Source organism: Falco peregrinus, unplaced genomic scaffold (assembly GCF_023634155.1).
Source record: "Falco peregrinus isolate bFalPer1 unplaced genomic scaffold, bFalPer1.pri scaffold_76, whole genome shotgun sequence".
Taxonomy (NCBI): Eukaryota; Metazoa; Chordata; class Aves; order Falconiformes; family Falconidae; genus Falco; species Falco peregrinus.
Genome location: NW_026599635.1, coordinates 519,680 through 544,725, shown reverse-complemented (window position 1 = coordinate 544,725; position 25,046 = coordinate 519,680). Strand labels below are relative to the sequence as shown.

Sequence of the window (25,046 nt, the reverse complement as noted above, 5' to 3'; positions counted from 1 at the left end):
AAGACAGACGTCAAGGTGAGACCCATCAGGGCTCTCATGCTTGGCCTCAGATGCACTCACCGGGCTGCCACCACGTGCTCCTGCCCACCGCTCCCCCACCTCAGAAGCAATGCCAGAGCCTCCCCGGCTCGGCACAGAAGTGACTCCTGCCTGCTGCAGGCAAGCAGCACAGCTGGAGCCAGGCTTCACACTCAGAGGACTTGACAAAGCAGCCACAGGTGCTTAGCAAGGGAAACCACTAGCTGCAAAGTGCCTTCATGGAGCTGCATGGCAGAAGCCACATGGAACCTGTGCAAAGCCTGCAAGCACCGCAGCATCCAATGCTGGCATCTCAGCCTGCTCTCAAACCCAAGCACCCTGCTCCCACACTCAGCTGCGTCCCTGCCATTGAACTCCTCTGGTTTTCCAGCCCAAACCTTTCCGCCCTCCCAGGGAGATGGAGAGGGCCAAATCCATTCCTCAGCCCTGCTCGTCAGCCCAGACAAGATTGTTATCGATTTGTTAATAAGATTGATTGATTTGATTGATTAATTGATTTTATAAAATCATTTAATAAAATTAAAATATAGAAGGATAAGAAAAAAAATCTTGTAAGAAACTTATAGCTGCACAGTAAAAGTTGTTATGAGATCTTCCGTACGTCCTGTACCAAGGCTAGAAGAAGGGGCTGGAACCATTGTTAAAACTTAGGTAATGACTTTAGGGTTTGAAAGGTTTCTTTGTATTTAACCAGTCTTCTGTATGCAGAGGTGTACTGAAATGTCAGAATATGAGATGAATGGGAACTGGGGAGAGTCGACTGGAACAGCTTGTAGTTACCTGCCAAGAAACCGTGAACTTCAGTAAAAGGTAATTCCGGCAGGGGGAGATCGCGACCACCGACTCATACACCACCTACCCAAATCGTACCCCAGACCCATTTCTAGACCTTTCTAAGCTCTACTGCGCAGAATCGGATATGGGAGGAGAATATGTTAATGATTTACAGGAAATGTTATGATTATGCATGAATATTTAATGAATATGTATGAATAAGTTCTATATATGGAATCTGATTTTGGGACCTGGCGTGCGTTGATCGTGAGAGGACTCGCTCACGCACCCGGCCGTCAATAAAGAAGTGTCTGCTTATCTACATCACATTGGTGTCGATAAGTTCTTCATTCCGAGATTTCGGTAACAGTTTTGGCGACCCAGATGGGACCTTGCTGAAGGAGACCGGAGGAGTCGGGGACCTGATCGGTTCCGGCCGGCACCGAGGATTTCTCGGGGACACCCATCGATCCCCGATCCGTAAGGCTCTTCGCGACGTTCCCTGGATTTTTGGGTAAGACACTTCTTTTTTTAATTGTAGTAAGTGCACTAGAGGAAGTGGGTAGGAGTCCCACTATAATAATTGTATGGGAAAGAGTGGGATGGAGTCCCACCAGTGGGTTGGAGTCCCACTGAGTAAGTCTGCCTGTCAGACGCGGAGAAAGAGCTGCGCAGGGTAGGACTAGGAGTCTGCCCGTAAGACATAAGTGAAAGCTCTTGCAGGGTTGGACTAAAAGGATCCTTGTGGAAGTGGAAGCCTAGGCGTCTGCCCGTAAGACATAAGCGAAAGCTATTGCAGGGTTGGACAAAAGTGGAAACAAGAGAAACTATATGCTATAGTGTTCTCTAAGGTAGTGCCTCTAACAAGAAGTTAGAAGTTTTTGGTGTTCTTTGTTGTTTTGTGAGTTTGTGTATTAAGAAGAAAATTAAGAGGTATAATATTGTGCTATATGTTTGTTTTCTTTGTTGTTTTGTGAGTTTGTGTATTAAGAAGAAAATTAAGAGGTATAATATTGTGTTATATGTTTGTTTTCTTTGTTGTTTTGTGAGTTTGTGTATTAAGAAGAAAATTAAGAGGTATAATATTGTGTTATATGTTTGTTTAAAGTAACTGTGGGAAAGTGTGAGTGTGGTTGTAAGGGTGAGACGTATAATTGAGAACAAAAGCGAGTGGGAGTGTGGATCCGCGGATCGGAGTGACAGAGTTGAATAATTGTGTATTGTACTGTGAGTAATTACACCATGGCAACTAAGTTAACTCGGTTGTTTAAAAGTAAAAGCATGGGTAATCTTGCTGTAGATGACAAAATCCCGAAAAATTCTTTGTTGGGATGTTTATTGGCACATTGGGGAAATTTACAGGATGATCTGCAAAAGAGCCAGATGATTGAGTTTGTAATAATTTGAGTATTGTAATAATTGGTGGCCTTTATATATATTGGATGATCAGGAAAAGTGGCCCACGAATGGGACACTGAATTATAACACTATTCTGCAGTGAATGCTGTATTGTAAAAGAGAAGGGAAATGGAATAAAATGCCAGATGTGGATTTGGTTTTTTTACTTAAGACAAAGAAAGGATTGGCAGGACGAATGTAAGCTAACTATTAGAGATAATTTGGTAATGGCTATAACTTCTGATAATAAGAAAGTGGAAAAAAATGTTGTTTAAATTGTGAGGTTGGGAGTGGATACAGAAGCGTCATTTTTTTATTAAATACCTGTAAAGGAAAAATTGGAACAAAACCAGGCCATTCCTGCAACGCCTGGATTTGAAATTTGGAAATAAGATAATTACACATGAATTCTTGTATGTACCAGTATGTCCGGTACCCTTGTTAGGAAGAGATTTGTTATCTAAATTAAATGCACAAATTGTTTTTGATGAAGGAGAACTCTTTTTGAAGATACCCGAGTCAAAAACGGGAGAAGTTTTGATGATACAAGAAAAGGTAAAGGAACCAGAAATTCCACCGGAGGTGGATTTGGCAGTGATCCCTACTGTATGGGAGACAGATATTCCTGGCAAATCGAAACTAGCAGAACCGGTTAAAATAGATTTGAAGGAAGGCGCAGGAACAGTGAGAATTAAACAGTATCCAATCAAACCGGAAGTGAGACAGGAATTGAAGAAATTGATACATTTTTGGAGTATAAAATTTTGGAAGAATGTGAATCTGAGTATAACACTCCTATTTTACCAGTCAGAAAACGTTCGGGTGAATATAGACTGGTACGAGACTTGAGAGCAGTAAATCAAATAGTTAAGGATATTTATCCTGTGGTAGCCAACCCTTATACACTGTTAACAGCATTGAGGGAGAATTATCAGTGGTTTACAGTGCTTGATTTAAAAGATGCTTTCTTTTGTATACCTTTGGAAAAGGAAAGCAGAAAACTGTTTGCTTTTGAATGGGAAAATCCTCAAACCGGGCAAAAGATGCAGCTGACATGGACTAGATTACCCCAAGGATTTAAAAACAGTCCAAATATTTTTGGAAATCATTTAGCAAAGGAAGTTGAAATCTGGAAACAGGATAAATCAAGCCTGGGCATTTACTCCTACAATATGTGGATGACATATTGATAGCTACAGAAGAAAGACCTACCTGTGACTATTGACCTTTTGAATTTCCTGGGACTAAATGGGTATAAGGTATCCAGGAAGAAAGCCCAGGTAGCCTGCCAGACTGGGATATATCTGGGCTTTGAGATTTCAAAAGGACAACGACAATTAGGAAAAAATCGCAAAGAAGCTATTTGTAGTATACCTGAGCCGAGAAATATTCATGAACTCAGAGCATTTTTGGGAATGTGTCGCCTTTGGATCATGAACTATGGGCTAATAGCTAAACCGCTGTACGAGGCCCAAAAGAACTCTCCCTTTGTATGGGGCCCACAACAGCAAAAGTCTTTTGCAGAGTTGAAACGTGCCCTAACGTCTGCACCTGCCTTGGGACTGCCGGATCTAACCAAAGATTTCCAGCTGTTTGTACATGAAAGACAACACCTTGCACCGGGCGTGTTAACCCAGAGGATAGGAAGCTGGAAACGACCAGTCGGATATTTCTCTAAACAACTGGACACAGTGAGTAAAGGGTGGCCAGACTGCCTTCGAGCAGTGGCTGCAACAGTGATGCTCATGCAAGAAGCTCGGAAATTGACTTTGGGAAGAACAGTAACAGTCTATGTCCCACACATGGTGATAACTGTCCTAGAACAGAAGGGGGGACATTGGCTGTCCCCCAGCCGAATGATGAAGTACCAGGTGGTATTGACTGAACAGGATGATGTGATTCTAAAGACAACTAACCTGGTAAATCCTGCAGTGTTTTTAAGTTCCATACAGGAAGAAGGACGACTGGAACATGATTGCTTGGCTACCATCGAGTATGTTTATTCCGGTCGTGAAGATCTGAAGGATGTGCCACTGGAGAGACCAGACTGGGAACTGTATACTGATGGAAGCAGCTTTATGGAACAAGGAGTCCGATACGCCGGATATGCGGTAACAACAGAGACTACAGTCATAGAAGCAGGAGCATTGGCGAGTACCACATCAGCCCATAAGGTGGAACTCATCGCTTTAATTCGAGCCTTAGAACTAAGCAAAGACAAGAGAGTAAATATCTGGACTGATTCAAAATATGCCTTTGGGGTAGTGCATGTCCATGGAGCTTTGTGGAAAGAGAGGGGGTTATTGTCCTCTCAAGGATCAAACATTAAGCATCAAACAGAGATTTTACGATGATTGCAAGCAGTTCAAAAGCCAGATCAAGTAGCAATCATGCACTGTAAGGCACACCAGATTGGGAATGCAAAAATAATAGCTGGGAATAATTTAGCTGATAGAACAGCAAAAAGGGTAGCAAAGAAACAAGCATTGCAAATGGCAATAATTCCTTCTAAAACAGTAACCCTTCCCAGGGAGAAACCGAGATATTCAGAGGAAGATGACAAATTGGGTCAGTTATTAAATGCTAAGAAAAACTTAGCTGGATGGTGGATAACTCCTAATGGACAGGTAGTAATTCCACCTCCTGTGATGAGAGAGATAATTCAAACGAGACATCAAGAGTGTCACTGGGGAGCAGAAGCCTTAGTAACATCTTTATGAAAGCAAGTAATATCAGTTAAGATGTTGGGAATAGCTAATATGGTAACTGCAAAGTGTGAAGTATGTTTGAAAAATAATCCAGTGATTGAGGTTCAAATGGGTAGACTGAAATCTGGTGTAGAACCTGGAGATTATTGGCAAGTAGATTTTTCAGAGTTACCTAGACAAAATGGGTACCAGTACATCCTGGTAAGGGTTGATACTTTTACAGGATGGCCAGAAGCCCTTCCCTGTCGCACCACACAAGCAAAAAGAGGTTGTAAAGTGGTTATTACAAGAAATAATTCCGAGATCTGGAGTTCCTATTGGAATTTTCTCTGACAGAGGTCCACACTTTGTTGCTGAAGTAGTCCAAAGTGTTAGCAAAGTATTGGGTATTAATTGGGATTTGCATGCGTCTTGGAGACCACAATTTAGTGGAAAAGTGGAGAGGATGAATCAAACTTTGAAACGACAAATAAGCAAAATTTGTCAAGAAACCAGTCTAAAGTGGCCCTCAGGCACTTTCATTGGCATTATTATGAAACAGGGTACAGCCAAAGACACAGGAGGCATTCCTTTCTCATGAAGTAGAAGACGCAAGGATCTGTGTTCCCAGACACAGCAGAAAGCACTCTAAGCAGCTGGAGTCTGCTCTGTAATTAATTGACCACTGTTAATCACCAGGCAGTGGGGGTGGGTGTGGGTGGTGGGCTCTCAGCTTGCCATTCCCTCAGCCAGAATTCAGCAGGACCCCTTTTTCTTGCCTGATCAGAGACAGGTCACGCACATACCCCAGAGCCCAAGTGTGATTTGCACATCCCTTCTCCATCGTGACCCCCAAAGCTGCAGTGCTGGGGGGACAGGACACGTGTCTACCCAGTCCTGCCTGCGTGGAATCTCTGGTGTGTCTAATATAGAGGCTGAGCACACGCAGACTTCTCTGGGAACAAAATGGAGGCGGGTCTGGCCTTCATCCCCCTTCCTGGCCTTGGTTCTTCACACACCCCAGAGGTACCAAGTACTCTGGGGGCCTTTTCCCCCCACCAGCTCCTCAGATCCCACTGATGTCAGCGCCGGGCTCAGCAGCTTTATTGTGAGGAGGCAGGCACCAAGCTGTGACGTGGTCTCTGCCATTTCCCAATAAACCAACTTGAAATAAAAAAAGAAAAATTATTTAAAAAGAAGAAAACTCGGGGGAAAAAGGGTGGGTTTGTGTGGAGTTTCAACAGGAAAGCCACAAGAAGGGGAGAGAGAAGGCTGAAGAGCCTGGCAGTGCCCAAGGACCACCACCACGCAGCACCCGCAGGGACAGAATTTCAGGGGTGCGCTGAGGCTTAAGAGAGCAGGAGCAGCCTGCGCTGGGCTGGCGAGGCTGTGCTGCTCTGCCCTGTCCCCACGCTCAGCCTGACCCCGTGGCAGGGGACCTCGGGGTGCACCGCCAGTGTGAGAACACTCGTGGCTGGAAGGGAAGGCTTCTCTCCTTTGCGTATCTTGGAGAAAAAACAGAGGGGGTGGCTGTTTGCAGCACAGCAAGCAAGGCGGGGAGTAAAGGATCTGCTCCCGGCCACAGCAGGGTCCTTCTTCAGTGACTCCAAACACCTGGCTGGCTTGCAAACTTAATAAAAAATTAGTAAATAATAACCCGGAAAATGAAGCAAGAATAAGCTCTTTTCACTACATCATTGTAAGTGCGTCGACACCCAGAAATACACAAAAGGATACGCGCCAAGAGCCACCCATCAAAGAGAGGCTTCCTTCCATGCTGGGTCTCACTTTCACACTTCTTGCACTCCAACAAACAAAAAAACCCAAAACAAACCAAAAAAAGTAAAAAAAGAAAGAAAAAAAAATTTCACCAGTTGATGTACAAACAGAGTCTTCCCTTTTCACAGATTTGTGGGTTCTGCCTGCCCCGATGTGGTCGGTGCGGTGCCCTTGGGAACAAACGGTAGTTGTACAAAACAGTATGACGATTTCCTTACAAACATATGCCTGCAGTGTTTACTGGTTGGGTTTTTGTGTCTGGGGGTTTTTTTAAGTTTCAAAACTAGGTTTTAGGTCACGAATGGCTTGCAACTTTTTTCTACAGTAAATCAGGCATATATTTTTAGTTTTCGTTTTAGGAATGTGTAAGGCATTTTGGTAAGGTGACGGTAAGGTCTAGGTCACAGACTGGTCAGACTGAAGTCCCTTCCTTCACGCTGTCCTCTTCCCTCTGGAGAAGGAAAAGAGAGGTGGGTTACTCAACTGGGTCTCAACCTTATTCTCGTGGCAGCTCAAGCATCAAAGCGTTTCACAGATGGGCCAGGTCCTGCCTTTTGAGAAGGGAGAACCATGGCCACCATCTCCTGTGCTCCCAGAGCTTCCCAAAAGCCACCCAGATGGTTTCTGGCAGCAAGTGCCACCTTGTCTCCGGTTTTCAACCACCGCCTGACACGCGCTTCCCCCTGCCCTCCACCAGCACCAAGGGGAGGGATGGCTGCAGCCACCACAAGTACCGTTTCCTGAAGCTGTTCTTTACACTTCTTCAGTCTCCCTTTGGCCAGTTGGTCCTGGGTAACCTTCAGTCGCTCCTGTAGTTTGCTTGCTGCCTGGCCCCGGTTCTTTCTTTTTTTTTTTTCCTAGTTTTTCCTACATGGGAGTCAAAAGAAGGCGTCTGCCTGAGTCTCCCTTGGCCATCTGGCGACTCCCCCCTCCAAAACATCTGGGGTCACCTCAGGTCTCCACTGAGCTGCCTCGGTGGCCACAAGCCAGCGATGCGCCACTGCTCCAGCAGCGTGCTCAGAGGCTCTACCTGGGAGGTGTCCTTTAAACACCCCTAAACCCCCCAAATCCAGCCACACCCCGGTGACAATAACAAAGCCACAAGCTCTACCTCCTGCACCAAGGGCTTCAGAGTCGAGAGGGAGCACCCACGTCCTCGTGAGCACCCGCTGGCAGGGGCCACTGGGTTTCCTCTCTCACCTGAGGCTACCACCCAGCACGGTGCACCACCTAGGCTTCCCCCCCCACCCTCACACCCGGCGGGAGCAGGTTTGCAGGCGCTTGCCTGACCTGCAGCTGCTCCATCTGCCTCTCCAAGGCCGCCACTTTCATCTTCCGGCTCTTCCTCAGCTGCTCCTCTTGCCGCAGCACCTCTGACTTCTCAGACAGCTCGTTCATCAGCTTGCCGCACCACTCCTGTAACCTGGCCACCTCAGCGTTTTGCCTGCACCAACAGAAGCAGCGTTATTCCAGCCCGCAGGCCAGTCAAGCATCCCTGGCGTTACCCAGGGGGAACACAACCTCCTGTGGGTCTGATAACAGGGCTTGAAACATCTCAACGGTTGTGTTGGCCTGCTCCTCGGACACGCCTGGTCCTTCAGGGATGGGGTGGAAGGAGCCGATACATCAATTTCAAAAGCTCCTTTTCCATCACAGGAGACATTTCTTTCTCATGAAGTAGAAGACGCAAGGATCTGTGTTCCCAGACACAGGAGAAAGCACTCTAAGCAGCTGGAGTCTGCTCTGTAATTAATTGACCACTGTTAATCACCAGCCATTTCAGACTTTCTAAAAAAAGGAGCGCCAAATTCTTCTCCCTAGCTCCTGGTTGTTCTGTATGCACCAGGCAGGTCTCGCTTCTCTGCAGCACCGCTCCCATCAAAGAGCCAGCGACATTTCTTCTGAAGTTGGTGAGCGCAAGCTCTCCGAAGTGTGGAGAAATGCTGCAGCGCCTTCTGGTCCCCTCTGCCCCCTCCGCTAGCATCAGCACAGGTGACTCCAAAGCAGAGAGGGCTTCCCCTGCCCTTCCACTTGGGAAAAGCATCCTTGTTTCCCCTGCCAGGCCCACAGAAGCCATTTGGCAATCTCTTCCTCACTCCCTCCTCTACCTCCAGCTAGCTGGGGCGTCTGTAGAAGCACCCTCCAGAAAGGGGGTGGCCAAGCCTGATGGACAGCCCCCCCCAGAGCTTGCCAGAGGGCGGCCCCAGGCTCTGCCCCCCACCCCCACCCCTAGTCTTACTTGCTCTCCATCTGACTTCTGATCTGGCAGAAGGCATCGCTCAGGATGGAGTTCTCCTGCTGCAGGCGAGCCAGCTGCGTGTCGGGGCCATTCTCCAGCTGCTCCTGCAGGGTGCGGATCTAGGGAGAGACCAACAGGGGTTGATGCCGCTGCTGCCAGCCCCTCGGCTCTCCCCTGAGGAGCCCACTCCATGGGCAAGAGGGACGGGCAAGGAAGCCACAGCGAGGTGTCTGCTGATGCTGACAGCCCCTGTGGCTGCTGCATCCCGTGAGGATGCTCCCACATCCCTCTTCTAGCGTGAGCACCACGGCTCAGGAGCACTGCGGGGCTCTCGCCCCTCCCCGAGGCTCTGGCCCCCTCGTCCACCTCGGTCTTCTCCAAAAGACCAGGCAGCTGCCACCGAGGGCCAGCCGGCAGCCAGCGGAGGAAGCTGCAGAGCACCGCGTGGGGCTCACCTTGCCCTGCAGCTGCTGCGTTTCGCTGACATGGTCCTGGTAGCTGGCCTGCACGCGTGCCTGCACCGCTGCCATCTCCTGCTCGCGGGCCAGCAGCTGCTCCTTCAGCTTGCCCTCCACGGCCGTCGCCTTGGCCCGCTCGGCCGCCAGCTCCTTCGAGGAGAGAAGCCACCCGGTCAGTTTCAGCGCAGGAACCTCCCTGCTTTAAGGGGACTCGAAACAAGTGGCCTCCTGGCTCAGAAGACTCTAAGAAGTGTAACCCTTTCGGCGCTGCCCCCAGGCCCAGCTACACCCTTCCGCACTTACATTTCCTCCTGCATTAAGCTTTGGGCTCAGTGGCCACTGGATGCCACTGTTGTTCCACACTGGGCCAGCTAAGAGACAGGCGTGACAGCCTGGAATTTTATTGCCCTCCCCGGCCCCAGGATCAATATCATCACATCAAGTCTGGGGCAAAGCAGGAAAACAAAAAAATGAAAACACCCCCACAAACCAAACACACCCCCCCTCCACCCCCTGCCAAGGCAGGGGTGCTCTCTTGGCCGGCTGGGTGATGCCGTGCCGCTGCCCGGGGCTGCCTGCACAGGCCGGGGCTTAGCACAGCACTCAGTGCACAGGGTGGCTTCGCCCTCTCCTCTCCTGCCTGCAGGCAGATGGACCTGCTGCAGCAGGGTCCTGGCGGCTGTGGGGCAGGAGGTGCTGAGCACGACGCGCCGGGGGTCCCTTCTGACTTCAACACCCAACGAGAGGTGGAGGCAAGGGGCTGAGTCAGGCAAGGGGGCTGTAAATAGCACCAGGCTCCTTAAAAAGGGACTGATCAACACCTTCTCAGCTCAGGGGCTCTGCCAAGAGATGAGAAGGGCGCTTTACTGTCCTCCGTAAAGCAGCAGAAAGCTGCAGTCTCTTACGGGCACGGCTTTAGCCCTCTCCAGCTGCGGCTGCCAACAGGGCACGTGCCTCCCCGGGCTGGATCAGGCCCAGGAGAGGAGCTCAGGTGGGCATCTCCTCCCCTTTTTGGGGAGAAAACAGCAAATGGATGAAGGGCCCAGAGAACCCCTGGGCTTCACCTCCAAGGGCGGGTAAGACGCGGGGAGAGGGAGGCACACGGCGAGCCGTGAGGCGCAGAGCCCGTGCCAGGGGTGCCGGGAGGGCTGCGCGGCACTTACCTGACTCAGCTCCTCCACCTTGTTTCTGGCAGCGGCTGCAGCCTCCTGCTTGGTGGCGAGCTGCTTCTCCTTCTCCTCCAGCTGGCGTTTCAGGACAGTGACAGGGTCACCCTTCTGCTTGGCCTGCCGGCGCAGGGTGGCACATCAGCGGGGACCACCACCTCCGCATCCAACCCCTCCACCCCACACGCACAGGGTCCTGCCCTCTGCCCCAGGGAAAATTCAGCTCCTGTCTCTAAGGCTGCCCCTCGGGGGACAGCCTGCCCGAAAACGGGCTGCCTTCACCCCTCCGCACCCCCGGAGGCTTGGCCCAGCCCTGGTGGACACGGCGCTGCTGGCAGCCCTACCGCGTGCCAGGTGTCCTGGACGATGCCCGCTTTCTCCGTCAGGATCTCGATGAGACGCTGGGCCTCCCCCTCGCCGAACACCGTGCTGCTGACCGTGGACACGAGCATCTTGTAGGGCAGGTGGAGGGGCCCATCCGAGTCCACAGGTGCTGGGGAGGAGAGAGGAGGGGTTGGGAGCGCTCGAGCCAACGGCAGGGCTGAGTAGCATCGCCTCAGTTGACTTCAACCCCATAACTGCCATTTCACGCCAGCAACCGCCCAGATGTCCACAGCCAAGTTTGATACCTCTCTAACTGAAAGCAACGTGACGAGCGCTGGGGACGGCGCTCACCACAGACAAGCGTTCCCTGAGCCAGCTGCCACCTCTGCCTGGCTCTGCTACTGCTCCCGCCGCCCTGCCACCGCCCTCCATCACACTGATCGATTCCAGACGGAGCTGGGCACGCTTTGCTAAAGCCAGGGAGCAGAGACGTGGTGGGCATCAGAAGCTGGACTCCATTGTGACACAGCCTCGCTGGGGGACTGTCGCTCCACGCAGCGGTGCCAGTGATGCAGAGCAGCAAGGTCATCTCCTGCCTTTCACCAGGCAGGTTCGTTCCAGCTCTTTGCTAAGGGAACGAGATGACTCCAGCCCTTCTCCGATCCCTCTGCCGGCTTACCCGACGGGGATATATGCAGAGGAACTTGGCCTTACCTGGCTCGCTCTTCTTCTTGGATGCAGCCACCTTCTTGACAGGTCCATTATGCTTCTGCTCCTCATGGGCTGGAAGAACATTGCTTTTCTTTAGGGTGACAGAGCTGACCACTGGAGCACTTTGGTGCGCCTCTGGGACCTGTCCATTAGGTTTCTCTTGATTTTTCTTTCCTTTTCCTTTTTTCTCAACAGCTTCCTCTTTCTTCTTTTTCTCTTTTTCCTTCTGCTGAGTCTTCTTAAGCCCTTTGCCTTGCTTGGCCAAGGCTTCCTCAGAAGGACGGAGGACCTTCTCCGTGAAGGTGAACACCAGGAAGATCCCGATGGCCGATACCACCATCAAACCTCCAAAGAGCGCAACATTCAGCATCTGAGGGTCATAGACATCCATCCTGCCTTATTCTTCTGTGCCTGCAAGACACCACAACAACAGTTAGTGGGGAAAACAAAGAGGCGCAACGGCCTCTCTGTGAGCAGCGAGTTTCCCATGTCCATCTGTGTTGTGTGGGCAACCTGATGACACCCCCCGCCCCCTCCCAGGTTTGCGCTCCTCCGCTGCGCTGCCTGCGCACGGTGCTCCAGCCACACCGCAGGGGCTGCTTGCGCTGGCTGCAGCAAGCTCCAGAAGAACCAAAGAGGGGGAAGAAAAAACCAGGGATGCAATCAGAGACAGCCACGAGCAAAGTGCCCATGCCATGTCCAATGGGACGCTTTTGCACGACCCTGGGCAATCCCTGCAGCCCTGCGGCAGTAAGAGGGCCCGTTTCCAGACTGCCTGGTGCAGTTTGGCCAAGACCTGGGCTCTCCCTGGGCCACCTGGCCTTATCTCTGCACCCAGGCGCAGGTGGAAGTGCATCCAGGGTCTCAGCTCTGGAACAGAACACCCCCCTGGAAGGGGAAAGCATGCACGGGAGAGCTTTCCCCAGCTTTGCAGCAGCCCTGGCCGCCTCCCTTTGCCAGCCGCACCCTGCGGCACTGCTGGCCTCTGCCCAGCCTGGCAGGGAGGACACGCAGTGACCACATCCCACTGGGTCGCTGCTCCCAGCCTCCAGTGACGAGAACCACCCCAGCAATGATGCTACAGACGCCACACAGAGAACCAAGACGCTACCATCTCCTTGCAACGCAAACACCAGGAAAAGGCCTAAGTTCAAGCCAACAAAGCGCAAAAGCATGGTCATTAACCATCTCATCTCCCCAGCAGATGCCCACAGGAAGAAAGGAGACTTGCAAAGGGAGCACTGGATGTGGTGCTTCTCTTTCCACCTCTGCTGTTAACTGGCGGGCATCCGTTCCCACCCTCCTCTCCACGCTCAGGTTCTCCACCCATAACACACGGAGCCGCAGGGAGACTGTACTGCCTGGTCTGAGACCTGGCAGGCAGGGTGCAGCCCCGCGCGGAGGAAGATGCTGCTGCCTCCACTCTTCTTAATCGCTAACTGAACCTCGTCCCGAGTCTGGAAGCCAGGCTCTTCCCCGCTGTCCCACTCGTGCGTTTCCCCCATGGGCATCACCTCCACGTGGCTCACAACCCCCCCGATGCTGCAGTCAGGCAGTTCATCTGCGCAGGGGCACTCCCCAGGAGGTGCCAGGCTGCGCTTTCTCGCTTTCTCGTGATCAATGCATCAAGCCCTCGGCTATCAGGAGTTCCCATCCCCGCGCTGAACTGTCAACATCATTGAATTTCCTCTTTAAGAGGTTGTGGGCTGGGGACGGAGGGAGTGGCTGGAAAGGGAGGAGGCAAAAATAAGAATAAAACTAAGGAGATCAGCATCTTTTCAAAACCTCAGTGCTCACAGGGAGAGACCTCAGAGCCTTTCCCTTTCTCACAGCCGACAGCGGCGAACTCACCCCCAGCCGAATCCGCACTGGTGCAGCGAGGGGGTGACAGGGCAATGAAAACGTCGCCTCCAACCCCCAGGGGGGTTGTTGAGGGCTGTTTCAACCAGCAGCCCAGCTCTCCCTGCCCGCCTCGCCAAGCATCCCAGACAAAGCAGCAGAGAGCCCGCAGGCGGGCAGGCTGCCAACGCCAGCTGGAACCAGCCTCCCCCCGGCAGGACCAACTTTCTACACCAGGGCACCGCGCGAGATCCCAGCTGATACTACAGGCATCGCTATCCCGGTCCGTCCCAGTCATTTGGGATTTCAGCGGCCTCAGCCGGCTCCATCCCAGCACAGCTGGTGCCAGCCCCCTCCCTCCTGACAACGCAGCATCACTTTGGGATGGTCCCCATCGGGACAGAGGGATTATTCCTAACCTGCAGGGTGAAAAGGGATGGATTTCCTCTTCCTGGCAGCAAACAGAAACGAGGGTCCAGAGAACATGTACCCACGTCCTTCTGCTGGCTTTAGGGCCAGACCAATGTGCCCCGGAGCTGACCGGGGCGGAGCTGAGCGCCCTGCATTCCTCACCTGGCAACCCCAACAATGCGCTGGTACCAACAGAGCTGCTGACCTCACACTGCCACCGCGTCAGACTTAGATCAAAATTCGCCACTCCAGCTTAGGGCAAGGGCATCACTGACTGCTGGCAAATGCTCTCCAGCCCCGTCAGCTGCTCCCGCCACCTCCCAAAGCAGCTGGATGCTGGATTGGCCTTTGGTTTTTGGTTGTGGATGGCTGGGGTTTTTGAGATACTAGTGAGAGATGAGAACTTCACAAGTGAAATGCCCTGTGATGCAGCTCAGATGAGCTCTGGCTAAAACTTACACTGTCTGACTGAATTTTAGAGGCACTAGAACTGTGCGCAGGACAAGAGCAGGTTTGGCAGTGTCTGTGACACCACAGCTGTGCCATGCAGAGCAGCACATCTGCACCGTACAGGCTAGAAACCATTAGATTCCTTCTAGAGCTGCTGCTGTGGCAGAGGACGTTCAAGCCTGTGTCTGTTGAAAGACACGATCTCAAACACCCTGTGCAACAGCAGGAATTAACAATGCGCTTGATCTAGAGATGTGGTTGTGATTACTCATTTCAAAAGGCATTGCATCTCCACGTGGAGAAGCAAAGTTCTGTTCAGCCTGTCAGACACCGTTAACCAAGGAGTAAACATCTTGCTGCAGCATTCAGAGATTTCATGCTCAGTCGGCCTGGCTTGTAGCCAGAGAGCGCCGACCTCCTTCAGTTCCTCCTGCTGCACTGGGCCAAAATCTTGCAGCCTGCAAGACAGACAGGGTCGTTGTGCAGCAGTGCCAGCCTTCACACGACAGCTGGCCAGTGGACTGGAACTAGCCAGGGAGGCTGTGCTGCACAGGTGGAAGTTAAAAAAAAAAAAAAAAAAAAAGAAATCCTGAAGAAATTCAGCTTTCCTCCACATCAGACGGCTTGGGTTGGGCTCCCTGATCTCCAAAAAAAGAATCCATTGTTGATTCCTTGGAGCAGCAAAGCCTTTCTGGTCTCTACAGCCCAGATGCTCACTCTGATTCTTTCACCCACCTCTCCAGAGCCAGCGGGAGCCGAGTCAGCCATTGGAGCCTGCCTGCGTGTAGCTTCCTCACCCGCCATACCCAGGGTAGCCCTAGAAAGGAGAGATGCGCTCCTGAGAGAGCCTGCAGCGAAAAGGGGAACAGTCTGAGCACGGATGGAGTGAAAACGTTCTCCCCGGTATTTCTGCATTGCTATTTGGCGTGTAGCCAGATGTCTGCTCTGACACACGTCAGAGAAAACCATCCAAATGCCTAAGCTAAGGCAGGGCTTACCTGCTTGGTGACCCGATTGCCTCTTCTAATGTTACTACCAAGTACATTTGATCGATTACTAGCATGCTGGAATACCGCATTGAGTGTTTTGCCTCTTTTTTTAGGCATCAAGCATGAATGCCAAGCAAATGGGCCAGAGGACCTGCCCCGAGCTTGCATTGCTGAGAAGCCAGGAGGCTCCCTGGTCGTAGCTTTTGAAGCAAGTCCCGTGTAGATGTCATGCAGTGCCGCAACTCTACAGGCATCCCATGTTTTAACAGATCAGTTATGTAAAGCAACCACTCTAGGCAAGGGTTTCACTAACTGCAGGGAAGCTGTCTGGTAGGATAAAGCACATTTTGGAGATGTAGCTCGTACGTACAAATGACCCTCAACAAATCAAATCTAAGGATTTCTCTTGGTTTATTAATATCTGCATTGGTTGTCCAGCAGCCCAATACTGTCCCCAATGGATTAACGCTAAAGGTCTCCAAAAATGTTGGTCCAACGCTGCAAAGTGTCAATGTATCATGGGATGAAAGGGGGGTGGGGGTGTGAGAACAAACTGGTTCCTGTTCTTAATTTTCCGAGTTGTAAAAAGCAAAATTCAGTCAGTCTTTTTGAGGCTGCTGGTCAAATGGCCAAACTCAGAAACAGTTTCCCCTGTAACCACTTTATACAGAACTGAAAACCTGTAGTGAAAGTTAGGCTAAAACAACCTGTTGGCACAAAAACTGGGTTACATTCTTAGTGCTAGCAGTTGCAGAGCAGTACTAATAAAGGCCAATCCTGAAGTGAAACAGACATAAAACAGACACATTTTTCTGGAGAAATAGTCCTAATCCACTCTTGTAAACTCACGGTGCAGTAATAATATTTAAAGGTTCACTTGTTCTAGAGGTTCAATGTTCTTGTTATGAAGTGCCTTGAGTTCTCCTTCGGCCTGAGGGATTCTATCAACTACTTTTCTGTTGACATAGTTTAATTTAGAACTACCTTCGTTTCTCTAATACACACTTACTAGCGGGTCAGATGCTTCTGAGGCTTCTACTAATGCCGATACTTCTATCAGAGCGCTCCAGTTCTATGGGTAGTACAGTGAAAAGAAACCACATCTCAAAAAGTGGTATTCTCAGCCCCAGTCTTTGGTCACTTGGTCCGTTTGTTCATAATCACTATTGATCTAACTTGGTAGAACCAATCGGCCTGACTAATATGGCTTGATCTGGGCTTTTTGTCTGTTAGCTTCTTTAATTCTGTAGAAATGCATGGAAATACCACCTAGACAGTCTGACCTGAAACTGAAATGCCTTTTGTATGGGGGGTGGAGAGCATTCCTGTGCCAGCTCCAGAGATCTTAAAAGGCTTCCACGTTTCACCGGTGGTTGCTTAAAGCTGTTTCCTTTGTGCAGTGTGTACATGGGAGTTGCATAGTTTTCCTGTATGTCTGTAGAGAAGAAGAAGAAAGAAAAAAACAAAACAAACCCCTTAGCCTCCCGTGCGTTACTGGGATATGTTCTGTGCGTGCCAAATTCAAACAGCCTAAATAAATGGGCTTTCCCTCCCCTGGGTCAGCGAGTGACTCCTCTGCAGCCTGCGGACTAGCCCTCCTGCAGCGGGGCCAGCGCTGCCGGCTGAGCGTGCCAGTGCCCCGCGTCAGCCGGGGGCTCGGGAGGCTGGTACGCGCCTGCTGCAGCTGCCGCACGGGGGGAAAGGATGGGGGTACGGGGCGGGGGGAGCAGGCTGGAAGTAAGAGCTGGCGGAGGTGGATGGAGTGGGGCGCGGGGAAGCAGGTTCACCTGCCTGCTGAGTGACGGCCAGCCTGCCGCGGGCTCTAGCTCCCTGGCAGCGCCTGCTCTCGGCCCGGGGGGCTTCAGACCCAAACGCCCACGCCTTGGGGAGCTTCCTGGGAAACTTGTTGCAGTCCGAGCAGGAGAAACCCTGCACATGTCAGTCACTTCCCCCGTGAGAACTGGGGGGGCTTTCTCTGGCCGGCCGCTGGAGCCCAGGCGCTTCCAGGCCGCCCCCTCCCCTGAGCTCTGGGCAGCTGTGTGGGGACAGAGCGGCACTGTCCCCACCGCTCCCGGCACAGCAGCGGGCTGCGCTGGCTCAGCCGCAGGGCCAGGGAAATGGTGGTCCGTGACCTCTCGCAGCATGTGCCCGCTCTGGCCACACTGCGCGGTTCAAACCTTGAATTCAAAGGCAGGCGGCGACGGACTGCTCTGACTTGGCACCCACACAGGTCACAGCGTTGGGAGCACAAGGGTTTCTGATGCAAAGAGACCCACCAGAGCGAAGCTTTGTGACTTCCAAGAAAAGCAAAGCGGCCTGGTTTGAGCTGGGGCTTTTCGCTTGTGTTTCAGTCAGCGCTGAGCTCACCCAAAAGCGGCTCGTCGTCGTCCTCATCAAGGGCTCCTCCTTGCCGAGGTGTCTGCAGGACTGGTCTCTGTCCCAAGTCCAGGTTGAGAAGGAAATGTGGTGACACAGCGGGACTGGTGCTGCCTGACAAACAACGGGAACTCTGAATAGCGAATGCTGTACCACTTATCTAAAGGATGACGCACCTACGTTTAGTTAAAAGTCGGGAGATGTCCGAGGACCCTTACTGCCACATGACGGATGCACAGACTGCTAAGGCCTTGGGTTGGTTATCTTCAGAAGGGACATTCTGTCTTAGATTCCTGTTGTACATGCAACGTGGCGAAGACAAAGACTTTAAACATGGCCCCTGAGGAATAGAGTCTGCGCAGAGACAACTCCTCAAGGACATTGTGCAGGCATGAGATATGTAAATGAATTCTCAGAATTGTAATGAATATGTAAACCATTTCTTGGAAAACTAATGAATAGGTCTGAGTAGCTTGTATAAAGGGGGGACTGAAAAGTCACCTCGGGGTGCATGACTTTGGTGGCGCGATCCCCCATGCACCCAGCGCTGCCGAATAAAGATAACCTCCGCTCGCCTGCGTATTGCTGACTGATTCTTCAAATCACCCTCTCCTGACAAAGGGCATATTAACTTAATGAAAAGGAAAACACCAACTGCACAGAGATCACTAAAATCACCTAGAAAAGGGAGTAGCAGCAAACCCCAAGTTCCTACTTTTCTAGGTGGCCATTTCCTACAAAAATAACTGCTTTTCCCAGTCTGCTTTTCTTTCTGGTTTTGAAGATGCATTTTGCCTCAGTACTGACAAGGAAATCACAGGAATTTGGATGGGGTTTTTGGTTTTTTTTTTTTTCCTTTTCTTTTTTTTAGAGCAGGCAATAAATTTGAACCTCCATCATGAGCTTAGTGTTTTCTAAGAAGAATTTTTCTTCACTTTTTGAAAAGCAGTGGACTACTCACTATGGCTTTCACCACTGAGGAAACTACTTCAACTACCACAGTATCAGAAAACCTAAGACACTTACATAGTACTACAACTAAGAATTAGAGATTATTTCCTTAACTTACCCTTTCATTGGCATTTTAATAATTTTGAGCTCTCCCCAGATGAAAAACTCTTTTTGTCTTTTTCTTCTATCGTGTTTTCATTCTCCATTTTCACTCATTCTTCCTTACAGTAATCTTTTGTTTCATTTGCCGATTAGTGATGTTAATTAATTTATCCACACATTCCTGTTTTGCCACCGCCTGCACTTTTGAACATCTTTGTTTGCTTTTTCCTTCTTAACCTATAAAAACAAAGTTAAGCTTCACGTATTTCTAGAAGACAGAAACACCACATCCAAGATTGATTAATTCAGGGTTTACCCCTGAATTAATATAAAATGATCTTTTTTTTAATTCATAGAGAAGCATTTTCACAAAATTACACTACAAAGTGTATTATGCCATTGAAAGTACTTTGAATTCACTCATCATGCAAGAGATAACAAAAATACAGCCCTTAGAAAGAAAACAATAGTGTCTCTTAAAACAGGAACAAGAAAAAAGTGAAAACATTACTGATGGACAAAGCGTTAGGAGGACTGCACAATGTTAGTTGTAACACCACCAGAAAAAAATCAAGTGGATCTGCGAACAAGGAGAGGAAAGAAAAAAAGATCCCAAACCCAGAAACACAACTGGTTTCACAGGAAAGAGGAATTTTAGTGAAAGGCAATGAAGACACACCACGCAGATAGCACAGCACATGAATTAGTAGTCAGGACCCTGTCCAGAAGCTATTTTCATTCTTTGATTCAGAATCAGAACTGATATAATTGTATGGATTTCTTTTTATGGCAATGAAGAGATAACTACTTGCACTGGAACCAAGTGCCACCTATTGTTAAACTGGAACAATAATGCATTCCGGTTTCCAAAAATGGGGAAAAAAGACAACTCTCCACTGCCCTCTTTATTCACAAGTCACCTATTTCCATTAGAACAAACCCCAATTTGTAGGAAGCATCTTCCCGTCGTGACCAATAGCTCAAGTGAACAGGAAATACTCTGCCTGGCTCCAGAAGGCTGCGGGTCTCCCCAGGCTCTTTTACACACGCTCCATCGCTGCTATCGCTTCAGCAGCGGTTTTACCTCCCAACAGAGACTTCCTTAAAAACATGTTCTGACTTTCCTGAACAGCGGATTGTATCTCACAGTTTCGTTGATTTGCACAGCAGAATCCTGCAGTTTCCGTTGAAGCTAACGAAGACCGTGTGCTTTCAAACCCAAGCACATCCAGCACCTCCACCATAACTCTGAGTTAGAGCTATTGCCTAAACCACTACATGCTGCGCACGCTGCCCGTGCCAGCCCTGGCTAGCCCAGCCCTGTTTTACCGATTCATCCAGGCACTTCCATCAGTGCCTCTGACTTGCTGAATTTACACATGAGAAACCAGGCCTTTCTGACCAACACCCATGCTCTTTAACCGCACCGGTTATTTTTAAATTAATGACACATTACTAATTAAAGTGACCAAGACAAGTCAGAACTACAGCTCGGTTGTAGTCAAAATCACATGCGCCGCAGATTTTCCCTGAATTTCTTCACGGCATCACCTATGATTGCTGTTGTCAAATACATGACTGCTGCTTTCTTTACCTGCAGAAAGCTTGGCACAACACGTACAATATTGTACAACATACAGCTCCATCTGACAGTCAGACCAGAATGACCTTCCTGCAGTGCAGGCGGGCTGCATATCTCCAGTAGCACCCACAGCCCCAGCCTGCACTGCTTTAGAGACAGCAAAGATCCGCACTGATGAGAAACGCTCTCATGCACATGGCATTTCACCTTGTCCACGGATGTGAAACACAGGTTGCTTCGCGAAATTTAATTGTATGGTTTCGTTCCAAGGCAAAACAGACTGTCCAACAACTTGTGACTTACACTAAAAACCATAAATCTTCACCTTCCATATGAACGGATACATGCCAGGATATGTACGGCTGATGAATTTTTCCGCATGCTGCTGGGGAGCAATACCTGCACGTGTTCATCTTTTTGTCCACCTCTACTGGGATTCCTTCTAGCTGGGTACGTTGCATCTCAGGGTTGTATGGAGGGGATTACCTCCAAGCAGCGGGACAGATCACCCCTGTCGCTCCTAAACTGCCTCTGCTGAGCATCTCGGTGCCTCCCACAGTGGCGGCTTGCTCAGGAAGAGGTGGCCTGTGATGGCTCCTCTCCAGTGCACATGCCCACAGGACCACCGAGCAAAGGACTATCCCACACCATCTTTCCCCTCTCTGAGAAAGAAAGCACGTACCTATCTATGGCTAATCTCCCTTCTGAAGCAGTACAGCTCAGCTGAGACCTCAGACTGCTTTTCTGCAGCACCTGGGATTCTTACCAACACTGTCTCCGTGGACTCTACCCGGACTCAGTTTTGTGCAGAGGAGGTGTTTACTGCCGCATGCGCAACAGCAACGGCAAGGGCAGGCAGCGCAGCGATCTCCTGTTACCGAACGTGCTGCTCTGGGACTCCCAAACAGGCGGTCAGTTATAGCCCTGGCAAAGTTCTCCAGCAAAGCCACCCCCGATTTGTACCCACCTCAGCTGTACAAACACGGTGTAAACAGACGCACAGCGGCTCTTTACCTCCAGCACTGTATGTCCCTTTCCTTCCCGTGTCACCACCACCTGCAAAAGTGCTCACGGAAATGAGCAAACCCCACGCACCAGAAAGAGGCAGGGCTTTCAAAGGGAAGGAGGGTATTCAATGGAAGCTGCAGATGTGCCCTGCCTGGAGAAGGCACCACTGGCAACCCCTCCTCTGTGAGAGCTGGGGAGATGCAGAGGGGCAGGAAGGCAGGCGTCGGGGAGGAACTAGAAGCCCTGGTTTGCTACTGCTGCAGTAGCCCTGGCTGTGGGGACAACAGAGCTCTCCATGAAATGACGATCAACCAAAATATTTCAGAGGGGCACAGCAGGGAGCACAAGCTGCTGGGCGTCAGCAAAGGGCTGTGCTCAGCTTCTCTGCGGCACGTTGTCACAGGCAAGGTGAACACGAAGCACAGGGAGGATCTGCAGTTCTACCTGCCTTGCAGGGGCTTGGCCTGAGCTCCCCCTTTGCAAACCAAGTCACCCTCCCACCACACCGCACAACCTCTGCTTCATGTATGTCCCAGCAACTGGGGTACCACATGCAGAGAAATCTGAGAGGTCCCCCCTTGTCACAGCTCTAGTCATCACTGGTTCCAACACCTTCTGATGCTCAGGGTGTCCCCTGCGCCAGGGGTCCTCCCTCCAGGCGCCCCTCCTCCTCTCCATTTGCCCTGGAGTAGACAACTCAACATCACACCCATCCTGGGGAGATTTAAGCCCCAAAGAGCTCAGAACTGGCTGAAGCCAGCACAAAAGCCTATCTTCTCTCTGAGAGTTGCAATGTCCTCACACCCTCCCTGTCCTTCCCGTCTCGATCAGAAACCAAACAGGGGAAGCGGTGCACGCAGATACACAGAGAATACTGAATGGGACACACTGGCTCCTCTTCCAACTCCTTTATTGTCTCAAAGGTGTTTTCATTCTGTTGGAGGAAAAAGAGAGAAATATGTAGAGTCCCCAGGTTTATCCCTGGTAAGCACTTTCACATGTTCATTTAGCAAAGCAGATTAGATTGATTCCTCAGAGATTTTTTTTTTGGGGGGTGGGAAGGCAGGGAAGGGGATTATAATGAACTCATTCAGTTTTTAAATCAGGCTTAGGAGCCACAACTCACTGGCTACGAATACATGTACACACATGCGTGTACAGGACAGCACAGACTACTCTATTTACTCATATGCCTCTGAAAAGACATTTTTTTTTCTATTATTTGTTGTTCTCTGCATCATTTATGGCTGGACTGCATGGCCAAGATGATTTTCTTAATTCTGTGAAAACACTTGCATCTATTGATGCCTGCACCTCTAAACATAGTGATATGGTCATACAGCCAAATCTGCAAAGCGGATTACTGTTCTTACACCATTCTGGGCATAGCAGGCATACCCATAGAAACACCCCTAACGGCCTAATGGTCATGCCTATTTACACATTTATTTCTGCTATTTCATCCTCTGTAAAGAACAAGTGCTCCTTTCCTCGACCTGTCTCAGAACAAATCTGAATACTTAAGGAATTAAAACAGATGAGTCGGCCAAAGGAAAATTTAAACATACTTACTTTAACAATGCCAAGGTGTTATTACTAAAATGCAGGCACTTTGACAGCAGGTATCTTACCAGTGCTGTGCAAAGTGACACAGAAAAGCCTCAAGAAAAACCTACTAGAGTTTGGGTCAATACACTAAATCCCAGCACAATGGCTCAAGGGTGTAAGAAACTATGGACTAGGGTATTGTTTATTAAGATTTATGTTAAGCCCAATGTAAAGATTAGGCAACAAAAGATAAGATCACTGCCAGGTGTCCAGGATGCCGCTTGTGAAAGATAAGATCACCACCAGGTGTCCAGGATGCCGCTTGTGCATATGAATGAAGGGTCAACACCTCCACTACTTCATGAACACGAAAGTAAAAAAAGGTATAAAAAGGGACTGTTTGAACTGCTCAGGACGGCAGTTGGCGGAGCGCAGACTCCCCTGTCGTCCAGCGCTGTTTTTGCTCATATTCTACTTGCTATAATTAATAAAAATTTTAATTGGATTATGATCTATTGTGGTCTCAATTTATAACAATTTCTGGTGCCGTGACTCGGATAAGGAACGGTGGGCTTTGGTCCTCCGGGGAGGCGCCCCGCGACATTTCGCGGCCCCGCGACCAACAGCTTACTCCAACCTTACCGACGAACCTAAATTCTAGAATAATGAGCAAAGGAGAAACCGGTAAAATCCCATAAAAATTCTCTGCACGGGAGTCCGGACGAAGACGCAGGACGCGTAAGTATATTGCGAATTTGTTCGCGGGTTTGCCGTTCGGGCGGGATTGGGTTTCCTGGGATATAACGAGTGAGAGGTTCGATATACTGAACCAAGCGAGTGCGGACTCTTAAGTACTGCGTTTCCCATCTCCCGTGAGGGACTGGGCCAGGAACAAGGGGAGCGAGTGAGTGTATGTTTGTGGATATTCCAGAAGATGGGGGCGAAGGGCAGCAAGCCTTCGACTCCCATGGGAAGGGTACCCACTGTACCTAAGAATACCCCTCTGGCATATATCTTAGACAATTGGAGATATTTCCCTGGAACCCTAGGGAAAGATAAGCAGAAGATGATAGAATATTGTACTAAGATATGGGGAGGGAAGAAGATTTCTAAAAATGTCTTTTGGCCAGTCTATGGGTCAGAAGAAGATGGGGTAAGACAGCAATTAAACCTCTGGGTTAATAATAAAAAACCCCTTAACCCGGAGGAGAGTCGATATGCGCAAGTGTGGCTAGAAAGACCGGGAGCTAGACTTTACCCACTGAATGAAATGAAAACTAAACAAAAGAAAAAGCAGGAAGAGTTGGACGAAACCCTTCTAACCCCCCCTCCTTACATTCCTCCTCCTGCTCCCGCAGAGGTCCCCAGAGCGCCCACTCCCCCACCAGAGTCGGAACAAGGGTCTCCCCCTCTTCCTAGACGCATAACTAGAAGTCAGAAAGGGGCAGCTCAGATGTACCCCCTAAGGGAAATACCCATGGGGGGACCTCAACCTGTGATCGGATATATTTCCGTACCCCTAAACTCGGCTGACCTACGAGATTTTAAAAGAACCGAGATGGGAAACTTAATTGAGGACCCACTCGGAGTGGCAGAAAGATTAAATCAATTTTTTTGGACCAAACCTTTATACTTGGGATTAGATGTAATCTATCCTTGGTCAATTATTTACTACCGAGGAAAGAGATATGATTAGACGAGCAGGAATGAGACTGTGGGATGCTCAGCATGCCCAGGGACCCCAAGCAGATATTAAATGGCCACTCCAAAGACCTAATTGGGGTAATCAGGATCCAGTGCATAGAACTCATATGCAGGACCTGAGAACTATAGTAATCCAGGGGATTAGGGAAGCAGTACCCTGTGGCCAGAATATCAATAAAGCATTTAATGAAATGCAAAAGAAAGATGAAAGCCCTACTGAGTGGCTGGAACGACTGAGGAAAGCCCTTCAGCTGTACTCTGGGGTAAATCCAGACGACCCTTTAGGGCAAGCGCTCCTCAAAACTCAGTTTGTGGCAAAATCATGGGAAGATATCAGAAAGAAGATTGAAAAGTTAGAAGACTGGCAGAATAGAGGGTTGGATGAATTATTGAGGGAAGCTCAGAAAGTCTACGTAAGGCGGGAAGAAGAGAGCAGCAAGTGACAAGTAAAAATGATGGTAGCAGCGGTCAGAGAGGATCGCAAAGGGCAAACTGGTGAACACAGATCTGC

The 25,046-nt window shown here is 49.9% G+C and overlaps 1 protein-coding gene across 1 annotated transcript; it reads right to left on the bottom strand.

The window, feature by feature from the left end:
- Positions 1–6,964: 6,964 nt before the first annotated feature.
- LOC114012407 (ribosome-binding protein 1-like) lies at positions 6,965–18,925 on the bottom strand. Its single transcript, XM_055793558.1, has 12 exons — positions 18,710–18,925; positions 17,632–17,754; positions 16,274–16,699; positions 15,011–15,123; positions 11,579–11,986; positions 10,885–11,033; positions 10,538–10,660; positions 9,372–9,524; positions 8,917–9,035; positions 7,968–8,121; positions 7,412–7,544; positions 6,965–7,128 (listed from the first exon to the last, which is right to left on the bottom strand). The coding sequence occupies exons 5-11, from the start codon at positions 11,964–11,966 to the stop codon at positions 7,431–7,433; spliced, it is 1,200 nt and encodes a 399-aa protein (XP_055649533.1). The 5' UTR covers positions 11,967–11,986; positions 15,011–15,123; positions 16,274–16,699; positions 17,632–17,754; positions 18,710–18,925; the 3' UTR covers positions 6,965–7,128; positions 7,412–7,430.
- Positions 18,926–25,046: the final 6,121 nt, after the last annotated feature.

Excerpts from the sequence above, each read along its gene's own strand:
- LOC114012407 (XM_055793558.1), bottom strand. The coding sequence starts at position 11,966 with ATGGATGTCTATGACCCTCAGATGCTGAATGTTGCGCTCTTTGGAGGT. Across the intron at positions 11,034-11,578 it reads CAAGAAGAAGAGCGAGCCAG|CACCTGTGGACTCGGATGGG; the intron begins GTAAGGCCAAGT and ends TCTCCTCCCCAG. Across the intron at positions 9,036-9,371 it reads CGCAGCAGCTGCAGGGCAAG|ATCCGCACCCTGCAGGAGCA; the intron begins GTGAGCCCCACG and ends GTCTCTCCCTAG.